General features: G+C 37.6%; 1 protein-coding gene across 3 annotated transcripts; it reads left to right on the top strand.

Moving 5' to 3' along the window:
• Positions 1-93: 93 nt before the first annotated feature.
• On the top strand, positions 94-24,975 carry LOC139759955 (uncharacterized). 3 transcript variants are annotated; one of them, XM_071682647.1, is made up of 7 exons: positions 94-283; positions 462-567; positions 5,612-6,337; positions 6,522-6,617; positions 7,645-7,803; positions 11,545-11,696; positions 15,070-24,975. In XM_071682647.1, the coding sequence occupies exons 3-7, from the start codon at positions 5,789-5,791 to the stop codon at positions 15,170-15,172; spliced, it is 1,059 nt and encodes a 352-aa protein (XP_071538748.1). In that variant the 5' UTR covers positions 94-283; positions 462-567; positions 5,612-5,788; the 3' UTR covers positions 15,173-24,975. The 3 variants fall into 3 exon arrangements, with proteins under 3 accessions (XP_071538748.1, XP_071538746.1, XP_071538749.1); XM_071682645.1 differs by having other exon boundaries at positions 462-610; XM_071682648.1 differs by lacking the exons at positions 94-283; positions 462-567 and adding an exon at positions 631-943.
• Positions 24,976-25,035: the final 60 nt, after the last annotated feature.

Below are 25,035 nucleotides of genomic sequence, written 5' to 3'. Positions count from 1 at the left end.
ATAATTTATTTGGAAGTTCCTAATAACCGTATATTTCAATAATCAGATAATATTTACGTATATATTGCATGCACATTCCTATTAAAATGTAAGATTTAAGTTGCATAGGTTTGGAATTCATGTACCATTGAATAACTTGCATTTTCTGGCTATACGGAAATTCCTTCGTCGTGTGCACCTCAGTAACATTCAGTTTAGGTTTATCTTAAGTAGATCATTGTAACAATCAGAGCATATTTTAGTGATATGGGGCTACATTGGGTCGGTCATCCAAAAAGTTGGCGTACGTGACTAAACTAGATGCACTTGTCTCAATAGTTTACTTGACACTGGCTTCTTACTATTCAATAAATTTCTGGAGGCATTCCAATGCATCAATGAAATAAAACTTTTCCACTACTTTATCATTTATGATACTCTGGTTATCTTGATAGAGAAAAATCTTAATATATCGATTTCAGGGACTTATCATGGAAAAATGTTACAACAAGACGCACGAAGGCATCGGCAGTGCGTCTGGGTGAGACTGAGTGCGATTATGAATACTCGTACTAAGGAGGACTATCAGTAAGCACTATCTTCTGTATTTGCCGACGGGAACTTCATTACAGTGAGTACAACTTACTCCCACATGATCCTTGTCTACTTTTCCATCGGTTAGATTCAGAACGGAATATGATTTACATAACAATTTGCTTATTTCATACTGTGTGTAATATGTTCGTAAGGATATCTGTCTCTGCGTTTAATATTTTGTAGTTAATCATGAGAACTTTATCATAGAATAAATATAAGATTATTTGTCATTGTATTCCTAAGGGGTAGGCATGTATTTAGAATCACTGGACCATATATTAGCAGTATGATACCACACAGTGAGCCTTGAGGGCAATGTCTAGTCTAAGGAAACCTATACAGAATGGGTTTTGGAACATTTCAAAATGTAATGTATTAAGGTTATTGGCTGTTGGGAACTGCTTTAGAAGTTTCAACCTGGATAGTGTAATTATGGTGGAAATCTTGTGTTTCAATATTTTGAGAAGTATACTTTCCCTTGCAGGCAAGTTACACGTCCAAAGTTACTGAAGGTTTTCTTTTATTTATTCGCTGCACGTATGAAAACCTTCTACTTAATTGGTTGAGAGAACGTATTATTTCTGTATGGGAAGTGGAAATTCCCTTCTTTAGGAAGGCATACTTTGATTATATCTGGTATATGTGGGAGGGTGTAGTTTAGAATGTACATATATTAGGGAAGATGAGCTGAATGCAAGAGTACTTTATATTGATATCTACTTTAACAAAACATTGACAGTTTGTGAAACATGATAACACTTTATATTAAGGATATACTCTCCAGTGAAAGGCAACTTATTTCTTCTCTTACGAGAGGTCATACTGTATCCATGTCCGTTATGTATATCTTGTATTTATGTAATGTGTTTTGCCCTTCTATGGGGAACGTTATATTATATTCAAAGGGCATACTTACCTTTTCACAAAGAAGGCATACATAAACTATTTGCTGAGTTAAGTATACATAATCATTGCTTAGGGGCTATTGGAAATTTAAATGTATCTGCTGGGAAGCCAAAGGTTTCTTTCACTGTAATTGATGACCTGTTTGAACAGCACGGGAAGAGATGTCTACATTCGTGTGATCCCATCCCAACCTCAGTGCCATCATGTAGTTTTTAAAACCTTTGCAGACCAATATTCACTGCCTCATTGGATAGTTTTATTCCAGCCATCCACCAACCAGACACTAAACCAGTGCTTGTAACATCTCCTATGAGTAGTGTTCTTATCCTGCTTCTTGTTACAGCTTTATTGTGGAGTTGTATCTCGTGAACAACAGATCCTTATCAGGATCATCCAGCGGTTTTAGAAACCTGAATGCTGCTATCAGATTCCCCTCTGTCTCTCATTTCATTCATGGTGGACAGCGTTTTGCCCTTCAGCCTCTCATTGTGGTTCGGTTCTTTTAGTTCAGGTTCCATCTTACTTGGTCTTCTCAGTACTAAGATAATATCTTTTTACTTCATTAGGTGCATTGACCAGACTTGATACGCATAATACTATATTGGTCTGATGTATGTAGTGAATAATTTTGCAAACATGCCCTTATCCATATATTTGAATGCAATTCTTATATTTGCCAGCAGACTGTCTCTTTTTACCATTCTAATGTTTGTCCCTGGTGATATACTAGGCATAATATCATCACTAAGATCTCATTCAGTGGCAGATTCACGGTAACTTATTTCCTATTGGGTAATAATCACAGCAAGGCATTCTTTTGCTTTGTTCCATCTATATCATCTTGCAGTTACTTGAACTGAAATGTCATCTATTTATCTGACCAACTTGGAAGTTTGTGTGGGTCTCCCTTTAGGCTGATACAATCATCATCATTCTTTATTTCATTTATTGACCTTGGCATTGTGTGCAAACATGTTTAGATACAATTCCAGTCCATCAGGCAATTCAGTTACATACACCAAGAATAGCAGTGGACTCAAGACAGAGCCTTACAGCATGCCACTTTTAACCCCAGCCCATTTCCTGCCTGTAGGTTAATTATCCTCCGATGAGGAACCATTTCAAAGGTTTTCTGGCAGTCCAAGAGCATGCAGTATACCTAGCCACTCCATGTTCTAAAATGGAGCATTCCCTGCCCTATAGAAGTCTAGAAGATTGGTTATGCAAGCCTTCCTTTTCCTAAGACCATGTTGTCTACTAGTTAGAAAGTTTCTTCTTTGCAACTAGCCATTCATATGCTTTCTTATTTAATCTGACATTTAACTCACCACAATTGTTTGAAAGACTGGCCAGTAGTTAGGTGCAGTTTCCTTATTTCCTTTCTTGAATAATGTCACAACATTTGCCTTCTTCCACATACTTTGAACTAAACCTTTTAATAATTACTTATTGAGCAATATTTCAAGTGGTCTAGCTAGTACCTCTGCACATGATTTCAGCACATGTGGGCATACTTTACCATGACCCTGTGCTTTATATGGATCAAGTTGTTAAATGACTTGATTGTCATATCATTTGATTTGTACACTTTACAAGACATCCCCTCTCATGATGGGAATGTGTTACAATATTGTCTTCCACAGTGAAAACACTTTTGAACTTAAAAGTAAATTCTTGCGTTTCTTCCTTGTCCCCTAGACTTCCTCCCTCTGAATTCTTTAGCCTGATCACTGTAATTGCTCTTTCACAAAGAGTGTTTCTGATGAAATGATTTTTTGGAGTGTGTTTTCCCAGAAAGCATTTTCTCACAATATCTCTGCTTCTCCCCCATGTTTTAGAGTATTCACCCTCTCTTTCCAGGATCATTCACGTGCTGGCTAGCTGCATTGTTTTGTATATCTCTTCCATAGTTCACCCTTGAGCTTTCTCGTTTTGAGACATTTCACACTGAACCATGTATGTCTTTATCTTGTACGTCTACCATTAAACTAATGATTTGATGAATGTTTTCTAATAAGGTAAAACATAACTGTTTGTCTGCAAACCAAAGGCATACTTTGGTTGAAAGGAAGCCAAGGGTAACTTACATTGTCCACAAACAATTTTGCCCACCCCCTCCATATACTTTCAAAGGTGATAGACAGCAAAGGATTATTGTTGACACAAGCATATAATACTTTCAGGTGAAATCATTGTACATGTAGTTGCTGAGATGTGTTTCTAATGGTGTAAACTCCAGCAAGCTGCCTCATTATGCCTCAGGCTATCTTGAGGGATGGATGTTCTTTCTTTGCTCTTCCTAGCTCTCACTTCAGCTTGGGAATTTTGCTTCTGGGTACTCCATTTCTTCCACCTGTGCTTGCTGATGGTTGGTTCTTACCTTTCTGAGGAGGAGAAAACCCAGATTCTTGCCTGCAAGCAAGAAAATGTGGTAACACATTTCTTGGTGCACTAGGCACTCAGAGAGCATGATCAGGTGGCTGCTCCCTGCAACACCTCACCAGTGCCTTACCTCTCTCTGGAGATCAAGACCTTGTGGACCCAAAACATGGACCTAGAATACTTCAGGAACCATATCAATTCCTTGCTCAAACATCTGCAGATGGTAATCAAGGCCAAAGGAGTTATGACAGAGTACTATAATGTAAGTGTGACTGCCTTTGAAAATATATGGGAGACAGACAAGTTGTTCTGTGGACCGTGTCAGATGCCAGGCACATGAGTGTTAGTAACTGTGTTCATCTCTCTAATATTTGTCATTATTCATTATGAAGTCAGTCTATTTTGTATCTGTCAATTAAGTTTTTGTACTCTCTCATTGTTATTCTTTACTCTGTGCCATTAATCATTTTGAATGTGTTATGAAGACCACATTGTAGTCATATGTTTATACTGTGTGCGCTATCCTCTGTAGAATGTTTAAAAGATGTACACCATTTATGTGTTTTACCAAGATGAACTTACTCTTTCAGAAGCTATGTATATATTGTATATTAATGTCAAGGCATGGCTTTGCTGTATATGTTGACACTTTGGTTATAGTGCATGTCAGATTCTAATCCAGGGACATTTTATATACCTTTTAGCATTCGGAGGGTATACTTCGCTGATAAACATTGGCAATTTGGTGTCAAACCAAAGCAGTACTGTGTATGTTATGCTAAGGGTAAATGGTATATTTGCTTTCAGACAAAGGTTTCCAGTATGCATACTGGTGGGTCAAAGGTGTATTGTTTTTCCACTGGATGGTCAGGGATGTACTGTGTTGGCATACTATGAATATATTGTGTATCTCCTGCAGACTAATGGTATATTGTATGTCTTTTGTCAGGCAAAGACTATACAATGTGTCTTCTAGTAGGCCGCGATTGTACACTACATTGGCAGACCATGTCATGTGAAGGGTGTATTGTATATTAGTAAGCAGTCATTTTGTCATCTTATAGGTCTGCATATATTTGTCAATCATTGCTGTTCAAAACTTGATAAACCATGTAAATGACATTCTTACAATTTGTAGAATTCTCAAGAGATGAGATAGTGTATATTATTCAGTGACCTGAGAATAAGACCCCACACACTAGACAGGGTGTTAAACAGTCAGAAATTGTTGGTTAGGGAAAAAAAGAGTAAATTATCAATATGAACCTGTAAAACCAAACCTAACATAACTTGCCTCCAGAAAGTATCAGCAGGCCAAGGGTATTCTATCTTTAGTTAGACCAGGAACATATGTTTATTTCTTGAATGTCAGGGATATTAGGTACTTTGATTTTTTTTAAGAAACTTTGCAACAAAGAATGGTTTAGCTGTAAGACATTCCTTACAGTTGATTAATAAGAATATTAAATTTTTATGTATGAGCAATTTTAAGAAACATTGTTGGTCAAAAAGATATATGCAATGATGAATTGTTGTTTATCAATAGCATGTAGAATGTTGTATCAATTGGACTTCCTCACCATCCAAGAACAGTTTTGAGCTATATTCACTATTCATGATTTTTTTTATAGATATATCAATACATCTTGATGAATATAATGGAATCCCCATTAAGGAAATGCATGGACTGCTATAGTTTGTATTAATTCGTTAAGAGGTATTAAAATTGAACCTTAATATTTTGCAGGCTGTCTTGCTACAAAAAAGCCTAAAGGAAGGATGACATATAAATCATCACCAAGTAGTTAGAAAAAAAGTGAAGGTACAATTAAAAAAACAAGGATTCATACCTTGAATACATCTGCTCATGGGAATATATTTTAGTCTGTGAATTTGTACGATAAAAGGGGTGCAAGACATTTTCATGATGAATATCTTTAGTTTTCCATTTATCGGACAGCTGTATATTCCTGTCTTGTTGACTTCTTTGATTATTGGATTGATAATCCTAATTTTCTTTGAGAAGAAGAAGATTACTGGAAGGGTAATAGAAACTGAGGAGAATTACTCTACGGTCAAACCTATGAGAAATGGTATATATTGTGAGCACATTAGTAAGTCCAATTCTGATAATGATCATACACTTGATACTGAAGGTGTAAAAATGAACAGTTCTCAAGAGGTTTCCAGTGAAGCACATTCTCTGGATTCCTATGTAGAAATCAGGGGACAGACTGAAAGTACCTTAGTTTTTAATAAAAACCTAGACCCTGGAAAAGTCAGCATAAAACTTGATGAAAATTCTCACGAGAGAAAACGCTGCAGCTCAAGTAGTGAAGAAGATACTGCAAAGCCTGAAAGTAAGGTGCTTCGTACTGGGAAAAAGCATAGCTGTAGTGGTACTAAGGATTGTTCCAAGAAGACTGTGTCACAAGTACTCATTGTAACAGACACTGAGGATGAACAAATAAAGGTACAGTTATTTCTGTTTGGTTAGAATGTTGACAGGAATTGACAATGATTTTTCATTTTACAGCAGTGATATAATCCACAGGTTGTGATATGTTGTATATGAATTCAGTGAACCGTCAGATTTGTAATACTCTTTGTATTTCTATGTCGAGGGAACTGAATGAATGAGCTGTATCACATTCCAGGTTAGCTTAGAAGATTTGGCAGAGAAATTTAAGACGGGGGGTCTAACCTGCACTACCAGATCTTCTCAGGATACACACCAACCTCTTCTAGAAGCTGTTAGTATGATTAGATCTGTTGGTATATGAAGGAATTGATTGCTGCTTGGACTTACCATTTCTAGCAAATAAACCATTTCAGTAAGAATTCAAACAGCCAGCCTATCTTTCGTTGACACCTTGCACTCTTATGGTGATTGATGTTGCCTTGATTTTACATATTTACATGAAAAGAGTTATGTGGCTGATGTCATTGTATTAGATTGATTTTGAGCTGGTATGCCAAGTTTTCCTGTAACTGGCCCATCCCTGGAAATTTTGTGGGGGGTCCCCAGGACCAGAGTTTATATCAGTTAATAGGATGTATCAAAACATTGAAAAAGGAAAATTCTGGTAAATCATTCATATTTGTTCCTGTTCAAACAATTGAATTCGGCAGACAGTGCATGCTTGGCTTATCGTTTGTTTGTTGACTCGCACATCTTTGTCTCCACCACCACCAGTGGATTACTGGTGCACAAAACGCTTTTCTAAAAGCTATTGGTTCAACGCCCCCAAAATATAATCTCATTATTAATGCTTCAGAGACTGTTGCTAATTAGATAGTAATTGATTTGGGGTGTATGCTAAGGCTACATGCATCTTTCCCCATTGGGTTATATGGGTAACTGAGATATTAGGATTCTTTTCCATTGCAAATTGAAGTTGCTTTTGACATGAGGCATATCTACATGCCAATAAAGTGCACCTTGTAATTTATATGATATAGCGGTAGAGCCTTGAAATGATAAAGATAAGAACAATAGAATAAATGAAAAATTCTGTCGTTTATATAGGGTTTAAATGTATTAGAATTTTGTTTCTTAATCATAAGAATTTTCTTGTAAGTTGTGAGATTAAATGTGAAAGAGATTTAAAAAGGCATACATATAATTGTGTAGGATATCCGGTTTGGTCTTTATAAATAATTCACATAACGATATTGTACTGAATGAATATAGAAAGTATCATGGATAGATGATTTGAATGTGGATAAAGCTCATGAAGCAAATTTTTCTAAATTGAATATTTAATCTGGCCATAACAGGAAACTTCTCATCTCATCATTTTCCTGGTCACATCATATGATAGCTGTGAACAGTTACAAAATAACATATTGAAGATAAAGGACCATCATGAACCTGCAGGAGCCTTTGTATACAGTGTTGCATGTTTGACAGAGAGAAGTCATGGAGATGTCTATGAGGTGAGTGTTCTCAAATTTAACTTGGTTTATGAATATGCACCATACTCTTAAATTCTCGTTATCCCTTGCCATTACTTTTCTACAATCAACAGAGCTTGAAGGACACATGCTAGCCAGGCAAGTCAGCTGGATCACAAAATGAAAATCAAATTAGCCAGGCAAAGTATCCATCATCTCCGAAACTACTCACCACAGGTTATCCAAACACAGCCCCAGAAAATGTTGAAACTATCTTCAGGTCTAATATTATTCCTTCCTACTGATGATTCAGACTGCTTACAGCTCAGGCCATGACTGACAACCAAGTAAGTCCTGTCCAGAAGCAAAGCCAGTTAAATATTTAAATGGAGGGCTCGTTTCAACTGAAATCAGAATGCCACTTCATTGTCTCTTAAAACTACTTTTTAAAGCACTGTTATATATATATATATATATATATATATATATATATATATATATATATATATATATATATACCCTGATGATAGGCTAGACTGTTTATGTAATCAAGGAAACTCTGCAAAGTCCCAGTCTGGTAAATGACAGTTTGTAGAGGTTTGGAATGATAGCTTCAAAGGATAAGCAGTTCAGTTGCTGCGTTTAGCTTAAATCAACAAGTTTCTGATTAACCCTCAGACATTCAGAGGTGGTTTCTTTTCCCTGCCCTAAGAATTTGGGGATCATCAAGTTTAACTATCTGAAATATATATTACAAGAAAGAAAAACCATGTAAGAATACAGAATACTATAGGTAGTAGTTGGTAGGCAGCCAATGACCAGGGAGGTATATTACCAGTATTGCCTACCTGCGTATCAGGAGGATTAGTGATTGCTGCATAGTGAGCCAGCATTTCATTGGTTGTCATGTTGCACTCCTGTGACTCAGATAGCTCTCTTTTCTTTCTGTCTCGCCAACATGTGGACCACTGGCATTGTGTCCACCAACATGCAAAATATCTCTCCCTGTCACACACAACACTTAATTCACACAGCTCATTCTTTGTAAAAGTAGATTTCATTTGTTGAGTGCTGTGTGTTAGCCCTACCTTTTGGCAGAATGGCAGGAGCAATAGATAGAAGTAGTAGATAGGAACATTTAGGTAGGACTTTTAGGTAGAAGTAGTAGGTAGGAACATTTAGGTAGAAACATTAGGTAGAAGTAGTAGCTAGGAACCTCTGTAAACACTGTGCTAAGCTGGCCCTCTGCCAGTGGACTGTTATGGGTGAGACACTAAAGACTGAGAAGGGCACTGGAGTTCACTAGTTATGGAGACTTTATTGCCGTGGGCACCCCTTTGAGAGAGTTCAAGAAAGGAACAGGCGGCAGAGATACAGACAGTACAGAATACATCCATAGGCAAGCTTGTAGAAGTCTGGATTGCCTTGTTGTCAGAAGACACTCAAGACAGACTGCTAAGACTCGCTTCATACATGTAAGATGTCAGCTGCCATTATGGTTATTTCACAGTTTATTTGTTTATTATCAGTGGACTGAACCAGGTCATGTGAAGTGTCTGAGGTAAACCATAGAAAGGTCTGTGGTTTCGGTGCATTACACATGACAGCTAGAGACTGAGTGTGAACAAACGTGGCCTTTTTGTCTGTTTTCCTGATGCTACCTCACTTAAGTTGGGGGTAATGATGCTGCTTCCTGTGGGGTGGGGTAGTGACAGGAATGGATGAAGTCAAGCAGGTATGAATATGTACATGTGTATATATGTTATGTATATTTATGTATATGAGCTTGTATGGGCATTTATGTATATGTATGTGTATATGATTGGATGGGTTATTCTTCATCTGCTCCTGGCACTGCCTCGCTGATGCGGGAAACAGTGATAAAGTATGATAAATAGATAAATATACTATGCTTCTACCTAGAATTACTGAGTACCATACTAGCATGAGCTGTTTTCTCCTTTTATCCTTATGATTCATACAAATATTTTGTTCAAAACAGCATATGGAAATTTGTATAGAAATATCTGGTAATGTTTGGTTGGCATCATATGTGTACCTGTCCCTGTATTGCATCTGAGTTCATCCTGGCTGCTGGAATCTGTCAGTTAGGGGAGCAGATGGGCAAGTGGTAACAGGCAGAGAGGAGTTAGAGTTAGCAATCTGAATTACAATTGAATATGTTAGATAAAGTGGCGATGTTTAGTGTCATAGACATAAAGGTGCACAGAGCAAGATGTGTTGGATAAAGTGGCAGATGTTTGGTGTCTTAGACATGAAGGTGCACAGAGCAAGAGTCATGGCAAGTGGTTTGGTGGAAGGAGAAGAGGTAGTGAAAACCTTGCATAATATGAAGTATGGCTGAAAGACTAGAGTGATTGTGGCTGAATATCTCAGGATTGAATAGCAAGGATTCTCAGTACATGTATGGCTTCAAGTGAAGTTCTTGAGAACTAGCAGAATGCGTATATAAAGGCAAGGGGGACAGAAATGAATGCTAAAATTACAGCAGTATAAGATTCTTGAGTATATCTGGTAAGTTGTATGGGAGAATGGTGATTGAGAGGATGGTGGCATGCACAGAGCATCATATTAGGGAGAAGAATGTGGGTTCAGGAATGGTAGTGAATGTGTGAATTGGGATTTTCGTTTGAAAAGTCTTTTCGAGAAATATTTAGATAATAGAATTTTTACATGGAATTGATAAACTTTGAGAAAGAGTTTGATAAGGTTGATAGAGATACACTATGGAAGATGCCACAAATACATGGTGTGGGAGGAAAGCTGCTTGGGGGCAGAGGTGTTTTTATCAAGTAAGAAGAGGTGAGTGGTTCTGGATGAAGGTGGGTCTGCATCAAGGGTGTATGATGTCACCATGGATGTTTAACTCATACATTCAGATGGGCATTTACATGAACAGAAGTGGAAGCAGTGTTGTGAGTCCCCTCCTAGTAACTGTTTATGGAACTGTATGTGGGTAGACATAATAGGTAGGTTTCCTCTCAAGATTTGTTGGGGTTAGAAATGGAAAGAGATTTTCTCCTTATGTGGGTATCCCAAGTCATTTATGCGAATGACTGCTTAAGAGGCATTAAACTAATTTTGATGCGAATCAGTTGAATTTTTACAGGATTCATACCAGGATGCCTAGACAAAGGAAATTTTTAAGCCATTAAGTGTGATGAAACATGTTAAATTGATTTGTGAAATTCATCCTTTTGTATATTTTTGGACCTGATTCTTTAGTGATAGAATGGCTCATGGCGTGCAGAGCAGTAGAGATGGATTTCTTATCTTTAGAAGTAAAGTTAGGGTGGATGGAGCAAGGAATGAATAACTTAGAATTAGATAGGAAGTTGTTTCCAGAGTTAAAAGATGGAGTACAGAAGTCATAAATTCAGTGAAAATAGTAACTGGGAGTGATTTCATGGGGATGAGGGTAATAGGAGACAGGTGATGGGTAAGGTGGAAGGATAATGCAAGATGTGGTAGAGGGGTGCTTCACTAGAGAGAATATGTAAATGAACAGATGTCTAAATGTATCAGTCCTAAATAATCTGCAATATTTTGGGGTTGATGGAATTAGGATATGCAGTGTGTAGATAATCTTCTAAGTGTATAATTAATGAGGAAGAAGCTTACAGTGTAAGAATATCTTAAATTTAGTATAATCTAACTGACAGCCTTTTCATAAAACAACAGAAATGTTAAATTGTGCTGTTAGATACTAATTTGCTTAATGAAAATCTTCTATGGGTAAATATATTTGTTTCTTTTTACCAGGCTGCAGAAAAGCTGAATGTGGCTTTATCTGGCTTAGGAGGAGTTGAGTGGCTCCCCCTTACTTGTATTACCCACACAGGGGAGACACAAGATCCAGAAGTGTTGTCTAGTCAACAGTACATTACTAAGATTTTAGATAAAACCAAGAAATTGTAAGTATTTATCATAGAGGAGTATTTATGAAGACAAAATTTCACAGTACTAGTATTACATATGATTTTCATACTAAGGAATGTGATGGGCTTTATTTTAAAGGAATTCATTTCTATAGTATATTAACAGTTTATTGATGTAGAAATCCATTGCATGTGACTGGAAAATATTATTATGAAAAACTTCTTATGGGGATTTTGTGCAAATGAGAGCTCTAATGACAAGATGCATTACATTAAGGTATGTTTATTGTAGATTCATTTCATGCCAAGATATTATTTATTTCTCAAAGAACTGCAGTTATAATTGTATAATTATTCTTTCCATGCAAGTAAACTTTATATGCATCAGTCTGTCTTATCTTTCTTTGCTGTTACTTATTTGTACTGTACAGGAAGGGAATTCTACACTTGTAGGGCCCCATCTCTTGAAACTTATCTATCACACAACTTCTCAAACTTATTCCTGCTTTCATTGTTTATATTTGTGTAAGCAGGTATGAAAATGTACATATTTATTACTTTTATACTTAGCTCGAAGTAGTATACAATTTTCCATGGTAGTGTGGGAGGGCGTTAACTGGATAGGGAAGGGACTTGCTTGGCACCATTTATGTTCCTCATCTGTGTAATTATATCATGATTATGTTACATTGCACTCTTTTTTCAGGCATGATTTCACACAGTGCATATGGTTTATTTTGGCATTTTTTTCATATATATTAATATATCGTACATATATACATATCATTCACACAGGCAGAACTTTATGTACTTTTATGAATGGACAAATAATCTTATTTTCATCAAAAATATAAATACATAATGTAATAAGTGTCGCTTTTATTTTCAAATTTACCACAATAGTGGGCATGTAAATCTGGTATCACATTATGATGACAGGATATTTAGGTGTGTGTGGCCAGGAGCATTACCCGAATCCTGTGTAGGTGCTCCTCGTTCCCTCCACCTCTGACACATATATCCTCTTTGTCAGTCTTTCCTCACTCATTCTCTCCATGTGACCAAACCATTTCAATACACCCTCTTCTGCTTTCTCAACCACTTTCTTTTTATTACCAGACATCTCTCTTATCCTTTCATTACTTAATCAAACTACCTCACACCACATATTGTCCTCAAACATCTCATTTCCAACACATCCACCGTCCTCCGCACAACCCTGTCCATAGCCCATGCCTCACAACCATATAACATTTTTGGAACCACTTTTCCTTCAAACATACCCATTTTTGCTCTCCCAGATAACGTTCTCGCCTTCCACACATTCTTCAATGCTTCCAGAACCTTCACCCCCTTCCCTACCCTATGACTCACTTCTGCTTCCATGGTTCCATCTGCTGCCATATCCACTCCCAGATATCTAAAACACCACTTCCTCCAGTTTTTCTCCATTCTAACTTACCTCCCAGTTGACGTGTCCCTCAACCCTACTGAACCTAATAATCTTGCTCTTATTCACATTTACTCTCAGCTTTCTTCTTTAACACACTTTACCACACTCAGTCACCAACTTCTGCAGTTTCTCACCTGAGTCAGCCACCAGCGCTGTATCATCAGCAAACAACATCCACAACAGGCTGCATACTTGCCCATCTTTCCAAAACTCTTCCATTCACCTCCCTCACAACTCCATCCATAAACAAGCCCTTGCCGCAATCCGACATTCCGTGGGAACCAGTCACTTTCTCTCTTTCTACTCATACATATGCTTTACATCCTTGATGAAAACTTTTCACTGCTTCTAACAGCTTACCTTCCACACCATAAACTCTTGATATAAGTCAGTTGATATACAACGAAGAGACGTAGCGTCCTAGCTATGTCTGTTTGTTGTATATCAACTGGCCTATATTTCTTTCTTGTATCTCCCCTGATGATGTGTTTATTACTCGAAAGTGCACCAGGGAACTTATCGTGTTTCATTTTCCCCATGGACTCAGAGGAATATACTTGATCATGTCCAAAATTATGATCCTTTCCACCATGTATTTGTATGTATACGCTGAAATATGTATGTATGTATATGTGCATATGTGGGCATTTATGTATATAAATGTGTTTGTGGGTGGGTTGGGCCATTCTTTGTTTCCTTGTGCTACCTCACTAATGCAGGAGACAGTGCTTAAGTATAATAAAAAGATTATATACATATTTGCAGTTTCTCGTGTTAGTGAGGTACCGTTAAGAACAGAGGACAGAGCCTTAGAGAGGATATCCTCACTTGGCCCCCCTTCTCTGTTCCTTCTTTTGGAAAATCAAAAACGGGAGGGGAGGATTTCCAGCCCCCCCGCTTCTTCCCCTTTTAGTCACCTTCTACGACATGCAGGGAATACGTGGGAAGTATTCTTTCTCCCCCATCATCATAGAACAACAACTGACTCACTTTCTAGGCCCTCTCATCCCCAACAGACTGCATACTCACCCCTCTCTCCAGAACTCTTGATATCCCTAACCACCCCATCCATAACTCTTGATATCCCTAACCACCCCATCCATAAACAAATTAAACAATCATGGGGACATCACACACGCCTGCTGCAGACCGACCTTCATTGGGAACCAATCACTTTCCTCTATTCCTTCTTGTACACATGCAATACACCCTTGATAAAAACTTATCACTGCTTCTAGCAGCTTACCTCCCACACCATATGCTCTTAAGACCTTCCACAAAGCATCTCTATTAACGCTATCATATACCTTCTCCAGATCCATAAATGCTACGTACAAATCCATCTGTTTTTGTAAGTATTTCTTGCACACATTTTTCAAAGCAAACACCTGATCCACACATCGTCTACCTCTTCTGAAACCACAGTGCTCCTCCCCAATCTGATGCTCTGAATATGCCTTCACCCTCTCAATCAATACCCTCCCATACAGTTTTCCTGGAATACTTGACAAACTTATTCCTCTGTAGTTTGAACACTCACCTTTATCCCATTTGCCTTCGTACAGTGGCACTATACATGCATTCTGCCAATCCTCAGGGACTTCAACATTATCCATACACACATTGAATATCCCTTCTCTGTTCCTTGTTTTGGAAGTGGTAAATGTAAACCATGGTGATCAGTGGGGTTTGGGAATGGATAATTGGGCTCTGGTTTTATTACATTATCCTTTTCCAGCAAGAGATAGTATGTGTGCTAGTGATTTCATAGTTTGTATGTTGGTGAAGCTTCCTTGCTAAGGCTGGAAATACAATTGGTTATTAAAAAATTTACTCTATATGTATATATGTATCCTTATCTTTCATACTTGTCTGTTATATGCCATTGAGCAAGTTAGTGTCCAGAGCAGATATGTGTGTATGTATAAACATTAATATCTTGTCATATTCCTTCAGATCAAGAAAATGCTGTGGAAAATCGTGCAGTTCAAAGAAGGCAGCAGACATAGAAGACTTGGCTGCTTCCCTTTTACCAGTTGTAACTCCAGTGAAGACATAATCCTGTAGAAATGGAAGAAGGCATTCTTGTAGTATTGAATATTAGAAGTAGTTTGCCATATTTATTATCAATGCTAATATATTAAAAATACATTCCAACAAACTTTAAAACACTAACTCTTCAGATCTATGTAAACCATGGTACGAAAAGTCTTTCTTATTGTGGAATACTTAGCTGCAGCAGGATTATTTTCAAGGTACATAATGAATAGTTGTGGTACAGTTTATCCAAAAGAAATTATAAATTTTATTAAAACCAGTATTTGTTCATTTTAGTACAAAGGAAGTTGATATAATCATGAGAATGGTACTGTTTATAAGTATGATGATATTTTCTGTGTATGATATATAATAACAAGAAAAATGTTGATGGTTAGTGAATTATTAGCAGTATTATTATAGCAGTGTAAGGACTGAGATTTGTGAAAGTAAACAAAGACAAGTTTGTACGAAAATCACTACAAACAGTAAAGCTCTTAAACTTCTAAAGGATAAAGAATCACAGATTTGGATGATTTGGCCAAGAAAATGGCTAGTAACATTATTAACCATGATTTAATAAGGAAACTGAGGTTTGGGTTTGAAAAGAAAAGATCATTCATGATATTTGGGCAGGAGGAGGAAAATTGAGGAAGGAGGAAGTAGATTTCACAGGAAAGAAAATAGGCTAAAACAAAGTTTGGAGGCAATATTCTTGAAAGAAATGGCACTAGTGGTGGATCAGTAAGAAGTTGAGAGGTATAGTAGTGGAAAGGGATATTCTGTAATGATCACTTTCAAAACAGGTGATCTAAGCATTGCAGTGCTAAAGCAGTCCAACAGATTAGTAAATTGTATAACTCACAATATTTTGAGCAGTAGGGACCAAGAAATTGTGTGGATCTGAGTTGCATGAATTTCATATAAATGGTTTTCATTGTATATATACAATAAGGACAGGTGGCCCTAGATTAAATACCAGAAATTGAACAGTCACCTTTACTGCAAAAAAAAAAAAGGTTAGAAATTGTTTACATATGTAATATATACATACAGTCGGAAAAGAAATGATTATTTACATATCAGAAATGTAACTGAAAAATTGGGAGTATACTTGGAATTATGTATCACATGAACCCTCGATTTCATTTCAAAACATTTACCATGCTATTGGGAAATGAAGTCATATATTGCATTTTCTTGTATTTTTCTGCACATTTCTTTTACTATATATATGTGCATGTGAGTGGATGGGCCATTCTTTGTTTCCTGGTGCTGTTTTGCTGATGCGGGAAATGGAGATCAAGTATAATAAATAAATAAATAGATATTCTTTTTAGTAGGTTAGTAGTTAGCTAAATAACCATTTAGACACTGTTTTATAGACAAGGATTTTTGTGTATATTATTTTCATATCTGGATATTGATAAAGGTTTGTGCATTTTTATTGCGAATTTTTTTTTTTTTCTTTTTGCCGGTCTCCCGCGTTTGCGAGGTAGCGCAAGGAAACAGACGAAAGAAATGGCCCAACCCACCCCCATACACATGTATGTACATACGTCCACACACGCAAATATGCGTACCTACCTACACAGCTTTCCATGGTTTACCCCAGCCGCTTCACACTCCCTGATTCAGTCCACTGACAGCACGTCAACCCTGGTATACCACATCGATCCAATTCACTCTATTCCTTGCCCTCCTTTCACCCTCCTGCATGTTCAGGCGGCCCCGATCACACAAAATCTTTTTCACTCCATCTTTCCACCTCCAATTTGGTCTCCCACTTCTCCTCGTTCCCTCCACCTCCGACACATATATCCTCTTGGTCAATCTTTCCTCACTCATTCTCTCCATGTGTCCAAACCATTTCAAAACACCCTCTTCTGCTCTCTCAACCACGCTCTTTTTATTACCTCACATCTCTCTTACCCCTACGTTACTTACTTGATCAAACCACCTCACACCACACATTGTCCTCAAACATCTCATTTCCAGCACATCCATCCTCCTGCGCACAACTCTATCCATAGCCCACGCCTCGCAACCATACAACATTGTTGGAACCACTATTCCTTCAAACATACCCATTTTTGCTTTCTGAGGTAATGTTCTCGACTTCCACACATTCTTCAAGGCTCCCAGGATTTTCGCCCCCTCCCCCACCCTATGATCCACTTCCGCTTCCATGGTTCCATCCGCTGCCAGATCCACTCCCAGATATCTAAAACACTTTACTTCCTCCAGTTTTTCTCCATTCAAACTTACCTCCCAATTGACTTGACCCTCAACCCTACTGTACCTAATAACCTTGCTCTTATTCACATTTACTCTTAACTTTCTTCTTTCACACACTTTACCAAACTCAGTCACCAGCTTCTGCAGTTTCTCACATGAATCAGCCACCAACGCTGTATCATCAGCGAACAACAACTGACTCACTTCCCAAGCTCTCTCATCCCCAACAGACTTCATACTTGCCCCTCTTTCCAAAACTCTTGCATTTACCTCCCTAACAACCCCATCCATAAACAAATTAAACAACCATGGAGACATCACACACCCCTGCCGCAAACCTACATTCACTGAGAATCAATCACTTTCCTCTCTTCCTACACGTACACATGCCTTACATCCTCGATAAAAAATTTTCACTGCTTCTAACAACTTGCCTCTTACACCATATATTCTTAATACCTTCCACAGAGCATCTCTATCAACTCTTATCATATGCCTTCTCCAGATCCATAAATGCTACATACAAATCCATTTGCTTTTCTAAGTATTTCTCACATACATTCTTCAAAGCAAACACCTGATCCACACATCCTCTACCACTTCTGAAGCCACACTGCTCTTCCCCAATCTGATGCTCTGTACGTGCCTTCACCTTCTCAGTCAATACCCTCCCATATAATTTACCAGGAATACTCAACAAACTTATACCTCTGTAATTTGAGCACTCACTCTTATTTGTACAATGGCACTATGCACGCATTCCGCCAATCCTCAGGCACCTCACCATGAGTCATACATACATTAAATAACCTTACCAACCAGTCAATAATACAGTCACCCCCTTTTTTAATAAATTCCACTGCAATACCATCCAAACCTGCTGCCTTGCCGGCTTTCATCTTCCGCAAAGCTTTTACTACCTCTTCTCTGTTTACCAAATCATTTTATTGCGAAATTTTTACATCTAATTTAGGGCTTTCCACATGATGAAAATTAATTGGAGTAAAAATAATTGATGTTGAAATATCATTGAGAGGAAATACTTTTTCAGTATATATCATAAGTAATTTGAGGTAGTATGAAAACCAGTCTGATGTAAATGAATAAGACTATGCCATTCTGTATAAGAAAAAAATGTGAATGCTTTACTCCTACACAGTTGATATAAGACTTCTCCAAAGAATGGTTGATTTACAACTACTGTTACAGCAATAACTTTAATTCACTAATGATCAATGCTTCATTCTTCTAAAGTGATAAAAGTGCTGCATGATGAATTAAGCCAATAATGGGTAAATGAGTGTAACATATACTGGTTTAAGATTGATTTGTCTTCACTTTCATAAAACTTAACAAATGAAGAGGCTCTCTGAAGAACCAATTTTCATGTTCAAAAGTAAATTGGCCGTGAGTGTGTATAGTTTGTGTGCATAGTATATCACAAAATGAGTGTTATATACCATGTGATGTGCATCTAATTGATAACGTGACAATATATGTATGTCATGCATTATCTTTGGTATAACATATGCTCAATAGGTAAGGAGTGTCATTTTGTAGTACATTCTGGATGATAGATATTTTCAAGTTAAAATTGATATTGTGATATTGAGGGTGCTCAAAGGTGCTTAAACTTTATGTGGTGATGTATTTCTCTTTTGGAGGGGCTGAAAATTCTTCAGACTTAGATATCTGATTTATCAAGTCCAAGAATGTTTGTATTTCCGAGGATGTAAATAGTTTTCCTTTTACACTGGTATCTACAGCAGTTATTGGTGTCTCTGTAGATTTGCATGTTATGTTTTGTAACAAGCCCTCTTTCTGGTTAATAAGTTGGTTTAATGGAGGCAGCTCATGGACTGTGGTTTTATTAGCTAGTCCTTTTGTTATTCAAACTCATATACTTTTCTCAGGTATAACATTGTTTTTTGTTTTACGTAGTTATTCGTAGTAAATTTGGCTCTTTCACATATAAGGCAACATAGATGAATACTTACATTTTTACTAAATTCCATTGGTAGACATGATTATCATATAAAAAGCATTTGTATATCCAGGGAGAAAAGTGTAATGGTGAATACCAATTACTTGTGTTACAATAAGTCTGCAGACTTGCAAGATGTAACATATTAGAAATTAGAGATATTTTCTTTCATCTGCAGTAATGTAGAATGTAAAGGATGAGAAATTAGAGATAGATTCTTTCATCTGCTGCCTTGTAGGATGTAAAGGATTAGAAATTAGAGACAGATTCTTTTAATCTCTTGATCTGAGATACTTTCAGTTGTGTAAATGAATGTTTGAGACTTATATGCTTTTTATATTCTCTATTGTTTGTATACCATTAATGAGAGGATGAACTTAAACTGTAGCAGAATCAGATCCATCAGTCATTATTGTGAAGCCTTCCCTTTTGTTATTTTTCCTTTGTTCTTTTCAATGTTGTCTGCCATGAAAGTTTACACTTGCATACGTCTGCATATGAGCATTGAAAGCTTTAAAAATTCACTAGAAATCCATATTTCAATCTATAGTACATATCCAATTTTAGATATGCTGGTGCATGTTGTGGCATTATGTTTTGAAGTGTGCACCAATCTTTCTTGTACATTATCTGGCCACATATGTATTAATTTCAGTAAGCCTGCTCCCTTCCACCATTTCACCAGTAATAAATAAATATTCCTGGAGAGACCGGGCATTGGAGAGATAGATCTATGGCTTGCTTTGTAGTGATGATGTAATTACTGTATAAAATTTGTTTAAAATATTCTAATGTACCAACCACTTATGAACATTGCATGTGAAAAATACAATCTATGTAAGATCCAAAAGGGAATCACAAATTTGATGACGGTTAGAACATTTACTAGTTAGCAGTAGCACAATCTTAACACTCACTTTGTAGAGGTTGTGGTTATGAGACTTTAAGTGTTTGGTGTATGTAATATAGAGCAATAATTTATGAATGAATGCCTGGAAAAAAGCTAATAACATATCCCAAATTGTTAAATTATCATAGGCAACTACATGCTAGTGGTGTTATTCATTACAGCAAATTTGATGTAATTGTTATGTTTTGGAAGATTTACTACTTGGTGTACATCTTTTTTCATATTTGATGGCTGTTTGCTGATTTAGGGAGGTTGTACCAGGAACAGACGAAAATATGGCTTCCTTTGCTCATGTCTAATTTCTAGCTGTCACACATAATGCACTAAAATCAAAGTGCCTCATCCACAGCCAAACCCCACATACCTTTCCATGGTTTCCCCAGACAGTTCCATATTCCCTGGTTCAGCCCATCGACAGCTTGTCCCACCATATATACCAATTGCTTCAATATGCTCTTAGCGATGTGCTGGTGAGGAAACTAAAATCGGCATCAAACTGATTATAGCAAACATGTACATGCTTTAGGTGTGTGCATGAATAGGAAGAGACAGGTTTCAAGTGAAGGTGCATATGTTTCAAAGATGTGATGTCACCATAGCTGTTTGATTTACTCATGGATGGCGTAGTAGAGGTATATGTGAGGATCTTTGAGCTAGGTGTAGGCTTCAAGTATGCTTGGGGTGGAGGTATTTGGTAAGCTACAGGAGTAGGTATACAAGTATGCATAACAATGGTATTGCAGTATACAGTACTGGTGCTGTACTGTGACATCTAGTAAGTTTATTACCAAATATGAAAATACTTCAAATGTGTGAATGTTAACCAAAATGACCTAAGAAATTATTTTTATATCAGTTGATTGTGGAGGAAAAAGTAAATGTATGGGAACAAGAGTGGGAAATGGTTGGTCAGTCATTATTATGGAAGTGTGGAATGAGTATAGGAAAGGGAAGAGGAAGTGAATAACAGAGCTGACTTCATGCTAGTACAGCTTCAAAGTAATATGATTAATACATTTGTTAATTTCTCATGAATCAGGTGTTTGCTTCATAGAATGAATGAGAAATACTTGAGAGAAACAGATGGATTTATGTGAGGCATTTGTAGATCTGGAGAAAGCATATAAGAGATGCTTTGTGCAAGGTCTTATGATATATGGTGTGGGAAGAAAGCTGCTAGAAGCAGAGAAGTTTTCGTGAGGGGTGTAAAGCATGTGTACGAGTACAAAGGAGAGTAAGAAGTTCCAAGTGAAAGTTGGTGTATGGCACAGGTGTGTGTGATGACACCATGATTGTTTAATTTGTTTATGGATGGGTTGGTGAGGGAGGTAAATGCAAGAGCCTTGAAGAGAGGGGTGATTATGCAGTGGGAGATGTGAAGGCTTGGAAAGTAAGTCGGTTTTTACCTGCTGATAAAACAGCACTGGAGGCAGATTCAAGTGATAAACTAAAAGTTGATGACTGAGCTTGAAAAAGTGTGTGAAAGTAGGAAGTTGAGAGTAATTGTGAATAAAAGGAAGGTTAGTAGGTTTAGCATGATAGGGGGGACAGGTTAGTTAGGGTGTGAGTTGGAATGGACAAAAATTGGATTTTAGATACCTGGGAGTGAACACGGCAGTGAATGGAACCATGGAAGCTTAAGCGAGTCATAGGGTGAGTGAGAGGGCGAAGGTCCTGGGAGCAATGAAGTATGTATATAAAGAGATCATTATCTGGGAGGGCAAAAATGGGTATGTTTGAAGATATTGTAGGCTCAACAGTACTACATGTATTCAAGACGGGCTCTTAATGAGGATGTGTGGAGGAGGGTGAATGTGTTGGAAATGTAATGTTTGAGGACAATATGTGGTGCAAGATAGTTTGATCAAATACATAATAAAAGCTTAAGAGAGGTGTGGTAATAAAAAGTGTGGTTGAGAGAGCTGAAATGATTGGGATATTTTGTTAGAATGCGGGAGGAAAAGTTCCCGAAAAGGACTCATGTGCAAGATCTTAGTGGAGAAAACAAGAACAGGGAAACCAAATTGGAGATGGAAGGATGGTGTGAAAAAGATTTAGAGTGATTGGTCAACATGCTGTGAATGGGCTGAAACAAGGCATGTGAAGCTCCCTGCGTAAACCATGGAAAGGTCTGTGTGGTTGGGAGTGAATGCAGCCTTTCTTTGCCCGCTCCTAGCACATGGTATTTGAAAAGAAATAGCTATCTTCCTTATTGAGAGGCTTTCAGGTTCAGTATACTTCCCTTTATACTTTCAGGTTTTTGCCACAAGCAAATTAGCTTATTTCTTCCTAGGCTATGTATTTTTGGTTCTTTCAGCCCTTCATGGCATTACAGTGTTTCATCACCTTAATTTTGCTTGTGAAGTGAATTCTTTCTAATCTGTTGATTTCCATTTGTTCCATTGTTGACCAGTTTTGCTTCTTATTGATACATTAACTGTTTTCATCAAATATTTTCTGTGTCCTCTTAAAACCATATCACTCAATACTTAGCTCCACAGCACATTTTTAGTAGTTAGGGGAAACCAGAGAATATAAATTATAGCTAATGAGTGGATGTATGCAAATGAGACCATGGCCCATAATATTTGTCTCTTCATGGTGCTACTTCACCTGTGCAGAAAATAGTGAACAAGTGTATAAAATTATGTGGTATGATACTTATAATATGATGTTTACAATAAAGTTTGAAATAACCCCAAGACCTCATTTATAGGAATTATACAACTCTAAGACTGCATTACCATCAGTTGCAGGGATATGATGGACTCCATTGGAATAAGTTCTTTGCCAAGATTGCACTTACTTCATTAACTGTCAATGATCAGACCTTTCCAAAGGTTTTCTTTTTTTTTTTTTTTTTTTTTTGCTTTGTCGCTGTCTCCCGCGTTTGCGAGGTAGCGCAAGGAAACAGACGAAAGAAATGGCCCAACCCACCCCCATACACATGTATATACATACGTCCACACACGCAAATATACATACCTACCTACACAGCTTTCCATGGTTTACCCCAGCCGCTTCACATGCCCTGATTCAATCCACTGACAGCACGTCAACCCCGGTATACCACATCGATCCAATTCACTCTATTCCTTGCCCTCCTTTCACCCTCCTGCATGTTCAGGCCCCGATCACACAAAATCTTTTTCACTCCATCTTTCCACCTCCAATTTGGTCTCCCACTTCTCCTCGTTCCCTCCACCTCCGACACATATATCCTCTTGGTCAATCTTTCCTCACTCATTCTCTCCATGTGCCCAGACCATTTCAAAACACCCTCTTCTGCTCTCTCAACCACGCTCTTTTTATTTCCACACATCTCTCTTACCCTTACGTTACTTACTCGATCAAACCACCTCACACCACACATTGTCCTCAAACATCTCATTTCCAGCACATCCATCCTCCTGCGCACAACTCTATCCATAGCCCACGCCTCGCAACCATACAACATTGTTGGAACCACTATTCCTTCAAACATACCCATTTTTGCTTTCCGAGGTAATGTTCTCGACTTCCACACATTCTTCAAGGCTCCCAGGATTTTCGCCCCCTCCCCCACCCTATGATCCACTTCCACTTCCATGGTTCCATCCGCTGCCAGATCCACTCCCAGATATCTAAAACACTTTACTTCCTCCAATTTTGCTCCATTCAAACTTACCTCCCAATTGACTTGACCCTCAACCCTACTGTACCTAATAACCTTGCTCTTATTCACATTTACTCTTAACTTTCTTCTTTCACACACTTTACCAAACTCAGTCACCAGCTTCTGCAGTTTCTCACATGAATCAGCCACCAGTGCTGTATCATCAGCGAACAACAACTGACTCACTTCCCAAGCTCTCTCATCCCCAACAGACTTCATACTTGCCCCTCTTTTCAAAACTCTTGCATTTACCTCCTTAACAACCCCATCCATAAACAAATTAAACAACCATGGAGACATCACACACCCCTGCCGCAAACCTACATTCACTGAGAACCAATCACTTTCCTCTCTTCCTACATGTACACATGCCTTACATCCTCGATAAAAACTTTTCACTGCTTCTAACAGCTTGCTTCCCACACCATATATTCTTAATACCTTCCACAGAGCATCTCTATCAACTCTATCACATGCCTTCTCCAGATCCATAAATGCTACATACAAATCCATTTGCTTTTCTAAGTATTTCTTACATACATTCTTCAAAGCAAACACCTGATCCACACATCCTCTACCACTTCTGAAACCACACTGCTCTTCCCCAATCTGATGCTCTGTACATGCCTTCACCCTCTCAATCAATACCCTCCCTTTCCAAAGGTGACTTTTTAATTATAATGTAATCTCATGCATGTGAAGTCCAGTAACACCATTTATATATTATTGATATATATCCTAGTCTTTGCTAGACTCTGCCTGCTTGTGATAATCCACAAGTGAAAAGTCATCTTTGACAAAGTTGTATCCTCAGAATACAATCATGCTGAAGAACTTCTCATTCTAAGGGAGTTCATCCTTACCTTACTACTGATTACAGTACACCTTTGAAGCTGCAGGAACCACTGGAGAAGGGATCCTAGTGTTATTCACTTTTGATACCATGGGGGTAACTGAGGTGGTTCATCATGGCATTTGACCTCTTAAGACTGTACCATGAGTAATATGATTTGTTTTGCAAATAAAACCTAATAAATGAAAGCCTTATTTTACACAGTAATCGTCTAACAATTTTTCCAGGAGACTATGAGTATAAAG

This window comes from Panulirus ornatus, chromosome 34, assembly GCF_036320965.1.
Source record: "Panulirus ornatus isolate Po-2019 chromosome 34, ASM3632096v1, whole genome shotgun sequence".
NCBI classification, from domain to species: Eukaryota; Metazoa; Arthropoda; class Malacostraca; order Decapoda; family Palinuridae; genus Panulirus; species Panulirus ornatus.
This window is presented reverse-complemented; position numbering and strand designations above follow the sequence as displayed.

Excerpts from the sequence above, each read along its gene's own strand:
- LOC139759955 (XM_071682647.1), top strand. The coding sequence starts at position 5,789 with ATGATGAATATCTTTAGTTTTCCATTTATCGGACAGCTGTATATTCCT. Across the intron at positions 6,618-7,644 it reads ACCAACCTCTTCTAGAAGCT|GAAACTTCTCATCTCATCAT; the intron begins GTTAGTATGATT and ends TGGCCATAACAG. Across the intron at positions 7,804-11,544 it reads GTCATGGAGATGTCTATGAG|GCTGCAGAAAAGCTGAATGT; the intron begins GTGAGTGTTCTC and ends TCTTTTTACCAG.